Source organism: Oreochromis aureus, linkage group 16 (assembly GCF_013358895.1).
Source record: "Oreochromis aureus strain Israel breed Guangdong linkage group 16, ZZ_aureus, whole genome shotgun sequence".
NCBI classification, from domain to species: domain Eukaryota; kingdom Metazoa; phylum Chordata; class Actinopteri; order Cichliformes; family Cichlidae; genus Oreochromis; species Oreochromis aureus.
In genome coordinates this window covers 34,113,823-34,128,973 of record NC_052957.1, presented here as the reverse complement: position 1 = coordinate 34,128,973, position 15,151 = coordinate 34,113,823, and the positions used below count along the sequence as shown (strand labels likewise).

The 15,151-nt window shown below is 44.6% G+C and overlaps 1 protein-coding gene across 1 annotated transcript in view; it reads right to left on the bottom strand.

The window, feature by feature from the left end:
• Positions 1 to 15,151, bottom strand: part of ttn.2 (titin, tandem duplicate 2) — a 217,539-nt gene that overhangs the window by 1,469 nt on the left and 200,919 nt on the right. The window contains 17 exon segments of the mRNA XM_039599816.1: positions 95 to 385; positions 510 to 6,266; positions 6,396 to 6,606; positions 6,734 to 7,116; positions 7,344 to 7,649; positions 7,834 to 8,409; positions 8,688 to 8,987; positions 9,458 to 9,763; positions 9,920 to 10,235; positions 10,357 to 10,625; positions 10,741 to 11,043; positions 11,154 to 11,456; positions 11,789 to 12,088; positions 12,241 to 12,531; positions 12,630 to 13,223; positions 13,341 to 13,622; positions 13,717 to 14,019. Of these exon segments, the coding sequence (XP_039455750.1) occupies positions 95 to 385; positions 510 to 6,266; positions 6,396 to 6,606; positions 6,734 to 7,116; positions 7,344 to 7,649; positions 7,834 to 8,409; positions 8,688 to 8,987; positions 9,458 to 9,763; positions 9,920 to 10,235; positions 10,357 to 10,625; positions 10,741 to 11,043; positions 11,154 to 11,456; positions 11,789 to 12,088; positions 12,241 to 12,531; positions 12,630 to 13,223; positions 13,341 to 13,622; positions 13,717 to 14,019 (11,091 nt within the window).

Below are 15,151 nucleotides of genomic sequence, written 5' to 3'. Positions count from 1 at the left end.
AGGTTTCATTTCAAAAGAAGGATAATTGTGTTGCTGGTGGATGCGAGGAAGCTAAGTACAGCTTTACAGATTACCAAGAGTCTTATGATCTTACCAAGAGCTCTAAGTGATCCCTCCATGTGGGAGGCCATCTCCATGAGGCTACTGGAGCTCATGGCATATGCCTCAGATGACACGGAGGACATGCTGGACATGGACATGGTCTCAAACTTCATTTCAGCTGCCATGCTACTGAAGGAGCGGGAATCTGTCATGGATGACATCACTGCCTGCTGGGAAGTAGAAGAAAAGGCAGACGACTCCTCCATTGTATGGATTTCTTTCTTCATCATCACCGATGAACTCAAGGATGATGATGACTCCTTTTGACTCATCAATACTGATCCTGGCAGAAGTAATGATAATACACATGACATTGTCAAGAATGACTTCAATGTTAGGGCTCTGTTATAATTTCTTTAAAGTATGAAACTGGATCAGATTTTCTGGATAGCGAAAGAAATGCCTACCTTGAAGTCCCAGCTGCTGTTCACAATAAGCTGTAATCTTCTTGCGAATTGACTGAAACACTTGTCCAGTGAAGTTGAAAGAAGACTTGGATACTCCTCCTTCTGATTTCATCTCACAGGTGTACTCTCCCTGATCATTGTCTGTTAAATTATGGATCACAAGGCTGCAAGAACCCTCAGAATAGTGCATCTCAAGGTGACTGCTTTGTGAAAGCCTCCTCCCATTGACATACCAAACCACCTCTCTGACGGAGCTCTCACAAACACAGGACATCCTCACTGACCCCTCACAGGCTTCTGCTGTTAGCTGACTCGTGACCTTGGGGGGTTTTGGGATTGGGGATTTTACAGTGGGTGGAGATACAACTCTCTTGGGGGACATGGTGGGAGGAGGAGACTTCATTCTGGGTGGTGATTTGATCCCTTCAGGTTCAGGGGACTTCAGAGCCCTTGGTGATTTGATGCCTGTTGGTTCTGGGGACTTGATGCCTTTTGGTGTTTTGAGTCCAGGAGGTTCTGGGGACTTGACACCTCTTGGCATTTTGATTCCTGTAGGTTCTGGAGATTTGATACCCCGGGGTGATTTTACTTCCTCAGATTCCAGTGACTTTCCAGTCCCCAGGGTCTTAGTTGGCGGTGGTGACTTGAGTCGTAGCTCAGGAGATTTTAGACCTCGTGGTGACTTAGGTCCCTCAGGCTCAGGAGATTTGACACCTGGAGTCGGTGATTTTAAGGTCTGTGCAGGAGAAGGTGCAGTTGGTTCAGGAGACTTTATGCTCTTAGGAGACTTAATCCCCTCGGGTTCAGGAGACTTCACACTTGGTGTTGGTGACTTCACACTTGGTTCCGGAGATTTTATACTTGAAGCTGGTGATGTAACTGAAGTCTCAATGGATTTGGTGCTAGGCTCTGGTGACTTCACACTGGGAACAGCAGAGGTTGTGGAGGGAACAGGGGACGTGACTGAAGGTGCAGATGACTTTACACTGGGAGTGGGTGACTTCACGGATGGCTCAGGGGGTTTGACTATTTTAACTTCCTGCTTGGGGGTTGGTCTATGGATGGTTAAAGTAAAATGAGCTTCCTGTCTGCCTGCTGAATTCTCTACCACTACTGTGTAACTGCCCTCATGGGAGGCTGTCACAGAGGAGATTTCCAAACTGGATTTATACTGAGTTGTGGTGACCTGAATGTGGTGGGATGAGACAATGGTTCTGCTCTCATGTATCCATGTCACAGTGGGTGCAGGCTCACCATCAATATCACAGGTAAATCTGACAGTCTCTCCCTCCTCAACTGTCACAGACTGAGGCTTAGTGAGGATTCTAGCTGGAAGAGAAAGTTTTGCCTTCTGGATAGAAACTTCCTCATCACCAGCAGTGGTAGATGATTTCAGTTTAGCTTCAGATGTGGTGTGTTTCCCACTCAGAGAAAATTTGTCAGATGAATAAGATGAACTAGATGACAGGTATTCAGCAGAAGCATACTTGATAGATGAGTCATACCTCTCAGCAGAGGAGTACCTTTCAGAGGAGGCGCCATATCTCTCATGTGTGAAAACCTCATGTGTTTCAGTTAACTTAGATTTGGTTTCTTCTACCTCAAAGTGGGTCTGTGAAGCATAGCCAGCTTTGAAGTGGGAGATGTGGTAGTGGTCTGTTCGAGTGACTTCAGGGACATATGTTTTGGGCGCTTCCTCATCCTTGCGGCGAGAAGAGAAAGTTGTGTAGCTACCACCTGACACCTCCAGGGTAGCATAGTCTGAAGCCTCTCCCTTAGAGTTGGAACATACACAGCGATACGTGCCACTATCTTCTTCCTGACAGTCCAGAATAGTGATGGACAAGACACCAGTCATGTTGGTAAAGATGAATTTCTCACTGGATTCAGAGATTGCAGTTCCATTGTGGAACCACGTGACCTCAGCCTCTGGTTTAGCTTGTACATTTAGGGTGAATTTTGTATCTTGACCAACTGGGATACGATGAGAACGCATCCTAACAGTGACACGCGGGGCATGGTCTAAACTGAAAGGTGTCTGACTGACCACCTGATACTTCCTTTCAGATTTCAGAGCAGCCTTTCTGGCCTCGTAACGGGACATGATATCAAAACGGGCAGACCGCTCAAACCTCGAAGAGGAGCGTGAAGATCTTTCAACTGACTTGATGGGGCTGGGGGAACGTGGTCGGGTCCTCTCTGGGGTAGGGGACCTCCTCCCCACAATCTCTCCCTCTACTTCCACAGGATGCCTAGCATGTGGTTGTCTTATCAGTTCTGAAACTGGACGCATTAGCTCAATGTAAGTGGGTGACAGTGACCTTCTCCTCCTCATATACTGAGAGATGGTACGTTTCTTCTTTGTCTCAGCAACCTCAACAGTCTCATGTCTACCTTCATGCCTTCTTTCCTCATGCTCCATGGCATGTCGCTCAATGTGTACAGGGCTGCCAGCAGGTGAGGCAGAAAAGCCAAGCTCCAGTTCATCCTCCAACATCATTCCTTCTTCTTCCTCTGTTATCCTCAGCTCCTCATCGCTAAGGTCTCCCAGAGATCTCCTCCTAGATCTGAACAACGCCTCTGACACAGGACTGGGAGAGCGGCGTGCAGGTCTGACGGTCTCCAGATCATCTAGAGTGAGTTTTGGAATACGCCATCTTGGCCTATACTGGTCAGTGATTCTAGGAAGGGGCATGACGTAGAACTGTTCCCATCTGGACAAACGAATACGTTTCTGTCTCTTCTGCACAATCCTCTCCATCCTCTCTGAAATCTCATATTGATCTTTTAGCTTTCTGTACCACTTCATATCTGACAGAGGTACAAACTGTTTGATACCTTTGTTCTCATCAAGAACTCTGGGATCATGAACCACAGGCTCAGGAATTTCATAGGGCATGAAGATCCTCCTCTCCTCCTCCAACTTCTTGGTCTCTGACTTCTCCTCTGTGATGTCAAACTCACCCTCAACATTCTTCGTGCTCACTGCTGGCTTGTAAATCTCTGCAGCATATTTGAGAGCTTCTTGAGCAGTGGGATTAAGAGGTACAAGCTCCTCAGTAGCAACGATTTTCTGAGCCATCTTGTTGGTCTTTTCAATTTGTTTCTGTATGTGCATGTATTTCTCTTCCTCACTCCTATATTCTCTCCTTGTATAGGTAAGGCGGTCCACCTTCAATGTTGCCTGACAGCTGGTGGTGCCAGCAGAGTTGGTTGCAGTAACTTTGTAAACACCAGAGTCCTCAAGTAGAGTCTCTCTAATGTGAAGGACATGAGAGTCAACGTCCTCCTGTATGACAACCACCTTGGGACCAAACTGTAGTGGATGACCATCCTTTTCCCATTTAAGAGTAGGAGGTGGTACACCTGAGACTCTGAGCTCAAAGTGGACACTCTGTCCCTCCATGCACTCAACATTAGCTAGCAGACGTTTGAACATGGGCCTCATAGTTTCTTCCGTCACAGGATGTGGTGCCACAGTGAGACGGGCCTTGCAGCTGTCTTCTCCAAACTTGTTGTGGGCCATAACAGTGTATTCAGCATCATCAGTCATGTCCAGGTTATGGATCATGAGCTGGTATAGACCCTTATCACTGGTGAAGGTGTACTTGCTGTCATTATCACCTGGCTTGATTTTTTCACCATTCTTAAGCCAAATTATGCAAGGCTCTGGATGCACAGTAACAGTAACACCAAAGCGCACATCTTCGCCAATGAAAGCGGTGCGGTTATAGAGAGGCAAAGTGAACTCTGGTGGTCTCTGCAGAAGCTTAGTCTTGTCAACTCTCCTCCTTAATTTCTTGATGGAGCGGCTAAGATAGTACTCTTTGATACTCCTCACTGTCTCGACAAAAAGCTCTCCATAAGCACTGTCTTCTCCATCATCACTCACCACTTTGCATCTGTACACACCATCATCACTTTCTTCAATGTCCTTTACGTAGATGCTGGCAAAGCCATTACTATAAGTAATCTCATACTTGTGGCTTGTGTGTAGCTGGCAGTTACCAAAGTACCATGACACCTGTGTACTTTTGTCATACTTGGCAATGCTACAAGTGAATCTTGCATAACCACCTTCTTCAGCTGAGGCATGCATGACTGGGCCAGCACGGAAGCCATGGCACTCAGTTCCAATCTTCACTTTACCAACAGCCAATCCCCTCTGGTTCTTGAAAGCACCACCATAGGCCACACGAGCTGCTGATACAATAGTATCAACCCTCTTTACCAGAGTCTGATAGTACCTTCTGTGTCTCAGTGTCCTGATAGCCTTGTTGCTAATATGCTCTATTTTCATCTTGAGCCATGGGTGCTCCAAAGCCTCATGGGCTGTCATACGAAGCTTCCTGTCCTTGACAAGAAGTCTGTCCACAAAGTCCATAGCCTCCAGGCTGATATCCTTAAATGCTTCACTGTCGAAGACATACTCACAGTTGATGATATTCTCAATCATCTTTGTGGTAGACTCTGCTGCAAATGGATTAAGGCCACTGAGTAGAACATAGGCCATAACACCAACGGACCACATATCTGTGGCCGTTGTGACCAAATCATGGCGGTGGACCTCTGGGGCGCAGTACTCCGGTGCTGAAAAGAGCATTCTGATGTTTTCTCCCGGCACCAGAAGCCTAGCCTGGCCCATCTCAATGATCTTTATGTTGGTACTTTTCCTTGTAGTGTACACAATGTTGTCTGGGCGGATATCAAAGTGGCCAAAGTTGTGGGAATGCAGGAACTTGAGAGCAGAGCAGACTTGTCTAAGGTACTTGACAATCTCCTGCTCTGTAAGCTCAAAGTTGCTGGTGCCAAGCCGCTCAAAGATGTCAACTCCAGAAATGAATTCAAAGATAAGGATGATCTCCTCCATGCTTTCAAAGTATTCATGCAGGTAGACAATATTCTTGTGCCTTCCCACATTAAGAGCTTCAATTTCCCTTAAAACTAACTCACGATCAGTTCCTTTGACTTTGATAAACTTGGCCATGTAGGTTTTCTTTGTGGCAATCTCAATACAACGGTGAACCACACCAAACTGGCAGTGAGCAAGCTCCTCAGAGATAATGTACTTTGAGGACAGCTCCTTCACCTTGTAGAAAAGAGCCTCCTCTTTAGTAATTTCTCTTGTTTCGTCCACTTCCTCATCATAGTTCCTAATTACAGACTTGTCTTCCTTTGTGGTGATAGGCTCAGTTGGTTCAGATGGTGGGCTCAGACCAAACTGGTTCTCGGCAATAACACGGAACTGGTATTTGGTCTTTCCAAATATGTTGATGATAGTGATACTACAGTCAGTAGTTTGTCCAGCACGAATCCACCTATCACTGGTGGTGGGGCACTTCTCTACAATGTAGCTAATAATGTTGCTTCCACCATCACTGACAGGGGGCTCCCAGACAAGAGTGATAGAATCCCTTGCAATTTCACTAACCACAAGGCCTTTTGGTGCTTCAGGAATGTCAGCCACATTCACCTCGATGGTTTGCTTGTCCATTCCAAATCTGTTCTTTGCAGTAATAATGTAGTAGCCAGTATCTTTCCTCTGGACTCCTTTCTGGAATACCAGGGATGTGAAAGACCTTGTGGTGATGACTTGGTGATAAGGAGAGTTGGAGAGGATCTCCTGACCTTTCTGCCAAGTGATTGTTGGCTCAGGTTTGCCAGAGATGGGGATCTTGATGGTGACGTGATCACCACGGACAGCATGGACTGCGCCCATTCCTTGGAGCTCTTGAGGCAGATGGATCTTAGCAGGAACTACAATAAAAATGACCAAAATCATGACTATTCTCATGAATGTGGGCTTTTTTTTTAAAATCAGGAATTGGAAAGAAGATATCATGCATTTATTGCATTCTAGGAAATATTTGGAAATTATGATATTACCTTCCACCTCCAAGTTGGCTGTGGTAGAGATGGATCCTGAGGAATTAGTTGCTCTGACTTGGTAAACTGTGGCATCATTCTCATCAGCAGAAGTGATGACAAGCTGATAGTAGCCTCCCTTGAATTCCAGCGCTTTGATCTTAGTTCCATCTGCCAGGACCTCCTTTCCACTACGGTACCATTTCACAACAGGCTTTGGATAGCCCAACACCTTGTTGGAGGAAAAAGAGACAAAATAAATAACTGGTGTCCACTGAACAATGATGTTATGATTGTACTTTTGACTTAAAAACTGAGAGATTTTAAAGGAATAAGCAATGTAGTTTTTAAAAAAGTACCTTAGTGACAAATGTGGCACTGGCATGGTATTTGACAGTCATGTCTCTGATCTCCTCCCTGAATGTGGGAGCGCGAGGAGCCTGGTCAGACTTGGGGATGATGGGTTCAGAAATCTCACTCCATTCACTCTCACCGCCCATGTTCTCACATTTGACACGGAACTCATACTCGAAGCCTTCAATCAAGCCTGTGACCTCATAGTTGGTCTCTGCAATCTTCTTGGTAGTTACTGACATCCACTTGTTCTGTTTCTTCTCACGTTTCTCCAGGTAGTAGCTTGTGATTTTAGCTCCACCATCGCTGCTTGGAGGCTTCCAACAGACAACACAAGAGTCCTTTGTGGAGCTGATAATGAAAGGCTGCTGTGGGATGCCAGGTTTTTCTGTGAAACAAATAGGAAAGTTACTGTAGTGCAGAAGTCCCATATTCTATGCAGTGGCAGATCTTGAAAACTAAATACGCTCCTTAAAAAATGAACACATTTAAGTTTCTAGATGGTACTCTATAACCTATGCAAACAGGAGACGGTCGAGTAGAAGCTGTGGTTGATTTGAGACAGAATAAGCCATCTGTGAAGAGGACACCAAAATAAAATATAAATAAACTTACCAAATGGACTCTTGATTATAACCACTGATGGGATCTCTAGAGGCTCGCTGACTCCATATTGATTCTGAGCTGAAACCCTGAAGTAGTAGCCAGCATTCTCTGTCAGATTGAGGACACGGCAGGTGGTTCCAGACAAAGAGGAGGACACCAGGTACCACTGTTCCCCTTCTTTGGCCTCCCGTTTCTCCACAATGTAGTTGGTAATCATTGATCCTCCATCATCCTTGGGAGCCTTCCAGCTGATGACAACTGAGCTCTTAAGCAGGGCTTCAACAATTAGGGGCCCCTCAGGCATGCATGGCTTGTCTAGAAACACACACACACACACACACACACACACAGACATGCGCATATATATATGAAAGATTTGTAGACTGAAACTGAAAACTCATGGAAAGGGCTTTCATTTGTAACTTTGATTTTAAATTTATGGATAGATGGATGGATGGATGTGGAGCCCTTAAGCAATTTGTTTATAGTTTGATCTCACCTTGGATTTCTACACGAAGCACAGTGTCAATAGTTCCAAAGAAATTGCTGAGCTGCACCTTATAGCGGCCAGCGTTGGTCTTTCTCTGAACATTCCTCACCACGAGGTGGGTGTAGCTCTCTGTGTTTTCAATGATCACATTTTCAGATGGATTCAGAGGCTTCTTGCCATAGAACCACATGATCTGTGGGATAGGACGGCCAATGTATACGACATGAAGGCGGAGACTAGTGCCAGCCCCAGCAAAGTATTTTTCCTTCAGGGGAAAGCCAGGGTGAAACTGGGGAGCTGCCTGTAAACGCAGTTTACCACTGCTCTCGATCTCTCCAGCCTCATTGATTGCCCTGCAGGTGTACAGGCCCTCATCTTCCTGTTCATCTGTTAGAATGCTGAGGGAGTGGTTCCGACCATCTGAGCTCATTTTGTACTTGCGGCTCTGGGTCAGTTCCTTGCCAAAGCGGTACCACTTAATCTCAGGCAGAGGTCTGCCAATAATGCCACAGGTCAGAGTGCCAGACTCGCCAAGTTTGGTTGTTACATCTTGGATGTCTTCTGTCAAAGCTGGAGCCTCACCAACTGCAGAAAGACAGCAATGTTTAATCACACTAAATGTATTTAATTTTTACTTGTTGCTGTAATTTGAAAGGAATTACAGATAAATTGGTTGTCTTTCCCTTTAAACATTTTGACTTTAACATTAAATCTTGATCAAAATTTGGTTGTAAGATATATTTTTCTGTTGTCAGTTAAGCAACATTTGTATTGAACTTGCCAGATATGTTATACATTGAATGTCAAATTCTACTGCAACTAGGTCATTTGTTTTGATAGACCTCAATCCTGCAACAGCTTACCACTCAATTTGGTCTTGATGCCCATAGGTGTGCGACGAGGTCGGCTGAGTCCAGTCTCGTTCTCAGCAAAGACTCTAAACTCATACTCAGTGGCTTCCATTAAGCCACCCATGGTGAACTGACGATCCTTTGAGCGCTCCTTGTTGCATTTTTTCCAGGCACTCTCTCCAGCCTGCCTGAACTCAATCCAGTAACCTAGGATCTCCTTGCCACCATCATGCTCAGGCCTGAGCCAGTGGATGGTGATACAGTCTTTAGTGACAGAGACAATGTCAATCTCTCCTGGTTGGCTAGGTTTGTCTACAGGAAACAGTAAGGAAAAGGGTTAATAATCTTGGATAAATTAATTCTAACATCAATTTAAGTATTTTAGAATGTATGAGAAGGGTTTCCCTTATCAGCACAGACTGATTTAGATTGATTGCAATGAGTTGGCAATATGTCTGCATTTATAAATTAGATAGCAGTTATTTGCAAAATTTCATCAGTATCTCTGAAAGTAATTGCAGTCAGTCTGAATTGGACTGTGACTGTTTGGACGTGGTGTCATCACCTACCAGGCAACCTGTGCAATCACCTTGCTGTCTAAAGCGGTGACACAGAGGTTGAGGGTGTTGCACGTTCAATCTCTGGGTGACTAGTCACCGTTACTACATGCAAATGGTTGACAAATGCCAGAAACTTAAAAATTAACAGTCACTAAGTAAAGGAAGAGTTGCAAGGAGGTTGTTGCCCTCTTTGTACTCTAGTGTGACTGAGCCATAACTCACCAAATGGATCTTTGCAGACTACAGATTCAGAAGCAGGACCAGGTTCACTCTGTCCAATGTCATTTTGAGCGACAACTCTGAACATGTACTCTGCATCAGGGATGAGACCAGTGACATTGAACATGGTGGTGGTGATGTGGGTCTTGTTGTGGCGGACCCACTTCTCTGTTGAAACCTCCCTTCTTTCAACATAATATCCAGTGACACGAGAGCCTCCATCGTCGCGGGGCCTGGCCCAGGAGAGAGAAACTGTGGACTTGGTAACATCCATGATCTCTGGTGGGTTGCTGGGAGGTTCAGGTGGGCCTGTGATAAAGGATGGTTTTACAAATTAAATTATCAGAGTTACAGTATGTTCAGAGTGTATGATTATCACAGCAATAGGTTTATTAAATACAAAATACAAAATTTTCCCAGTTCAACTGAGAAAGTTGGACTAATAACAAAAGTATCACTACTCACAAAGTGGAGTCTTTGGTGTGACAGACTCGTCAGATTTTAAAGCTCTGCTGACACCAAACTGATTCTCAGCAGCAACCCTGAAGTGGTACTCCACATTCTCCTTTAGGCCCTTCACCACTAGAGAGTTCCCAATTACTCGAGCATCCACTGTATACCAGGCAGCTTTGGGTACCTCCCGCCTTTCCACTATGTATCCCAGGATGTCTGTGCCACCGTCATCTGATGGTGGCCTCCAACTGACTCTTACTGATCGGGCCTGAATGTCGTCAAATTCCAGAGGCCCTTCTGGGGCATCAGGGCGACCAATCACTTTCACCTACAGAGAGGAGGTACAGAGAGTTTGTTTTTAAGGCTGCAAATGTTATTAGATTTTATACAATATATGTTTTCATTTCATTAGCCATGCTTTAATAAAATCTTTCAGACACGCTCCTCACCTTGATATAAACAGCCTTCCTGCCACATTTGTTTTCCAGCACCAAGTCGTAGGTACCAGTGTCATCTTTATGCGCCTCTTTGATGACCAGCTCAGTGATGTCATCATGGGTAGCAATCATGGCCCGATGGGAGATGTCACGACCATCCTTGGTCCACTTGCATGTAGGGATGGGTTTACCCTTAATGGGTACAGACAGGTGGATGACCCCACCTTGTCTGACCACATAGCCCTCTTCATATTTAGGATCCAGCTCATAGTCAGGATAATCTGAAGAAGACAGAGGTTTGATTTTTTTTTTAACTAAAGCTAAAAATGCCAGGATGCTATATGCCATGCCACCAAAAAACTGAAGTAAAGGATTTATAAATATTTCTTTCTTTACCAAGCATCTCCTGGACTTTAACCACTCCAGGAATCTCAGCAGCTTCTCCACAACCACCAGCATTGCAGGCGATGATCCTAAATTTGTATTCAGCCCCCTGTGGCATGTGGGTGATGATGTACTCGCACATCTTCGTGGGAGTTGTGTTACACAGTGTCCATTCCAGCTGGTCTACCTTCTGCATTTCAATAAAGTAGCCAGTAATGACAGAACCACCCTCCTCTTCTGGTGGAAGCCAAGCTAGAGAAACAGATGTCCTGGTAGTGTCTGTGACTCTGGCCTGAACTGGAGGACCTGGAGGTTCTGTTTAATAACACAGAGAGAATAGGTAAAGATAGTGACCCCACAGTGGTATGGCTAATTTAAAACAGAAAAGCAGTACAACTGTTACAGTGATCTTTTGCGGGACATACCAATGGGGTCTAAAGCGATGGTAATGACAGAACTCTCGCTGGGTTTCCCAGCCCCTCTAGAGTTAATGGCTGTGATACGGTGTTCATACTCCAGGCCCTCAATCAGTCCGGAGGAACGGTACCTGGTCATAGTAACAGGGTTTTTGTTGATCCTCAACCACCTGTCAGAACGGGCCTCTTTACGTTCTATGATATAGCCCGCAATAGTGGAGCCACCATTGTCCTCAGGTGGTTTCCAGGTCAGGGTCATGCCCTCATGGGTGACATCAAGCACTTCTGGCCTGCTTGGGGGTCCAGGGATGGCTACATAGAAAAGAAAAACAATCAGAGATGAATTACAAACAAGACATAGTACCATATAGTTAAGTGAGAATAAACAATCCACAGTTTAATAGGATTTTTAAGTTTATATATCAAATCAGAACCTGTCTACCTGTAATTGTATACAGGGACCACCAATAACAGTGTGAAACTGAAACTGTAAAAAAATGCTACAGAAAGAAGTTGGACTAGTGGGCTTGAAAAGAACAAGAAGAAGGTTTTCAAAGCAACAGTGCAAGTTATCAAAGGCAGCATAATTCTCATTGAAAGTGCATATGAAGAACATTAAAGCTTTTTATGGAAAGAGAACTTACTCTTGGCGCTCTTGCATTCTACCACATCAGACTGCAGGAAGCCACCAATGCCAAAACGATTCATGGCTGCAACACGGAACACGTACTCAGTTCCTTCAGAGAGCCTAGTGAATTTAAAGCAAGGCCTTGTCACCGACTCGGAGACGGTGGTCCAGCCAGGCCGGTGGGCATCACGTTGCTCAACGACATATCCGCTGACATTGGCACCACCATCATTCTCTGGAGGTTGCCAACTAACCGTCACTGAAACACCGTCAACTTCCTCGATCTTTACTGGACCCACAGGAATACTCGGTTTGTCTGAACAGAAACAACAAGGCAGCTATTTAGGAAGACAGTTTTTGTCTTTTTTATTTCTTTGTCTTTTGATTTTTCTCTGAAGGAAAAATACACCTTACTAAATAAAAACTGAGAATATAAAACATTCAGTTTAGTAAAGAATGTCTGCTTACCCAGGATGATAACCTTGATAACTTCAGTTGCCATGCCTATGGTATTCTTCACCTCTAGTGTGTAGTCTCCTGTGTCAGAGATGGTCGTCTCACGGATGACGAGATGGGTATATTTGCTGTTGCTGTCAATCTTGATGCGGTCCAGGGTGTCCTTCAGCTTCACACCACCAAAGTACCACGAGCAGACTGGCTGTGGTCTGCCCCTTATTGGGATGTTGAGGTCAATGGGTTTGCCACGATGCACATGAACTATCTTCTGAGGGATACTTGTCACGTCAATCTTGGGCATAACTGCAGAAAACACAAAATATTTCATATGACTTATGTGGATCTTTTCACAGCTTAGTAAAAACAGAAATGATGTGATGATTTGTGTTTTGATATCTTACCCTTGATCTCTTGGATGATCACTGGAGTGACAATGTCAGTGGATTCACTGGCTCCCCTGCTGTTCGTGGCTCGGATTCTGAACAGATACTGGTCATTTTCTGTCAGAGACTGGATGGTGTGCTGGGACACTGAGGCCTTAACTGTCGCCACAGCACTCCATCTGTCGGAGCCTACTTTGCAGGCCTCAATAATGTAGCCTGTCAATCTGCTGCCACCATCATGCAAAGGCTTCTCCCAGTGCAGGGTGACAGAAGATTTGGAAACATCAACAATCTGAAGCTTCACAGGCACTGAGGGCACTTCACACACCAGCACAGCCTCCGCTGTCTCACAGGGCTCACCGACACCATAGATATTCTCTGGCAGGACTCTGAAAAAGTAGTACACACCCTCCTCCAGTCCAGTGATTCTGTACAGGGTTTTCCTACACTCAGTGGTAACAGTCTTATAGGACTTCATGTTGGCCTCACGCTTCTCTATAATATAGTTGCTGACATGAGCACCACCATCAATGCTTGGAACATCCCAGGTGATCACAACAGATTCCTTGGTGTAGTCTTTCACTTTCACTGAACCTGGAGGACCAGGAGTGTCTGACAAAGAGAGGCAAGTAAAAAGATCATATTTAGAAACTATATTACTTCACTAACTGTACATATTTGATATCCAAAATCTTTTAACAAACTCTGTGGAAACCTTGGTTGACATACCATAGACTTTAACAAGGATGGTGGCAGTCTTTTTTCCAGATGGGTTCTCTGCCTCTACAATGTATTTTCCAGAGTCGTAGCGATCAACCTTCTCTACTACCAGTGATGTGTACTTGTCAGTAGTCTCAATATAACCACGGCTCTGTAGTTCCACCCCCGTCTTCCTCCAGGCCACTACTGGCGTCGGTCGACCAGTGACAGACACAAACAGGCGCAGAGTACCTCCAGCACGGAGGCACACTGTTTTCTTTAGGTCATCAGCCAGCTCCAAGTCAGGTATTTCTGAGTGGATGGAGCATAGTTTACATAGAACATTAAAAAGTTCAGATATAGTTCAGATATTGATTTTTTTCAACAGAAATCTACACCTACTTACCAATTTTCTCAAGTGGTTCGACTTCAGCACTTGGTTCACTGAACTCTCCAGTCCCATTGCTGTTAATGGCAGCAACCCTGAATCTGTACTTCTTATTGGCAGCCAAACCAGCAGCCACATAATCATTAGTCTTGAGGGCTTTGGCAGTGGCACGGTACCACTGCTCAGAACCCTCCTCTAGGATCTCCACAACGTAGCCGGTGACATCTGATCCACCATCATACATGGGCCTGGTCCAAGTCATGGTGATGCTGTGTTTTGTTGTGTCTGTGATGCGAGGCACTGATGGAGGAGCTGGGGTGTCTGTAGATGAAATGGAATTTTTGAAAATGTATTTTATCTAAACAAATATGTTGTAAAATATGTTTGGAGTGGTGCTTTCAGCGTTGGTATCACTTCCTCATCCTGTTGCAAAGCACAGTGTGTGTCACTTGATTAACAACAAACATAGTGACTTCATCTGCACTTGCAAATTATATTTGAAATAGTCAGTTATTGTATTCTTGTTCCTAGTTTTGGAGTTATGGAGTCGGCTGGCTTTACAAAAAAAACCCTCTAAAACTTTGGGACCAAAAACCAGAGCACCAGAGTTGCAGTCTGGGGAAAACGTAGTCTTCTTAGAAGAGATGGAATCTATCACATTTTGGAGCTTTTATTTCTTAAAATTTGGCTGAATATATTACCCCCCCCAAAAACATGACCCTTGATACTGTGGTTTGTTACAAGCTTAGCAATAAAGCCTGTGATTCTGCATTTTGGGTCCTCAGTTTATTATGACAAAGCCAGGATTTAGAGTGTATCACAGTATAAATATATCACTAGTGAAGGTTATGGATGATCAAATGGCCTCTGTCAGTACTTATCTTGCTGTGCGACTACACCACAGGGTTCAATAGCACTGTGCTATGTGCATTAATGGGGAGTTTTCTTCGCACACAAAGGTTAATTATGAAGTTAAACCAAAGGCATGTCTTAAAGACATGAGACCTGAAATACCTCTAATTTACTACTTTCAGAGAAAACAGGGCTTGATGTACTCAGGCCTAAAACAACATAGTGGAGACATCAAAACATGGTGTCTAACCAGATACTTACCTTGGCCTCCAATAACACTGTGAAGAATCTTGGAGTCTTTTTTAATCATTATATGTCCACATTAACACAGTATGTTGGACTGCCTTCATTGCCTACTGTATTAAATCATTAGTAAATATTAAACTCTGCCTATCCTTTAGTTTGCCTTTTTCCGCCATCTTTCTCCTCTCTTTCCCCTTATTCCCAACTGATCGCGGGGATGGCTGCCCTTCCCCTGAACCTGGTTCTGATGGAGGTTTCTTCCTGTTAAAAGTTTCATTCCCATTGTTGCCAAGTGCTTGCTATTAGTGGTTAGTATGATTGTTGGGTTTCTTTCTATCATTTTAGCATTTTTACCTTA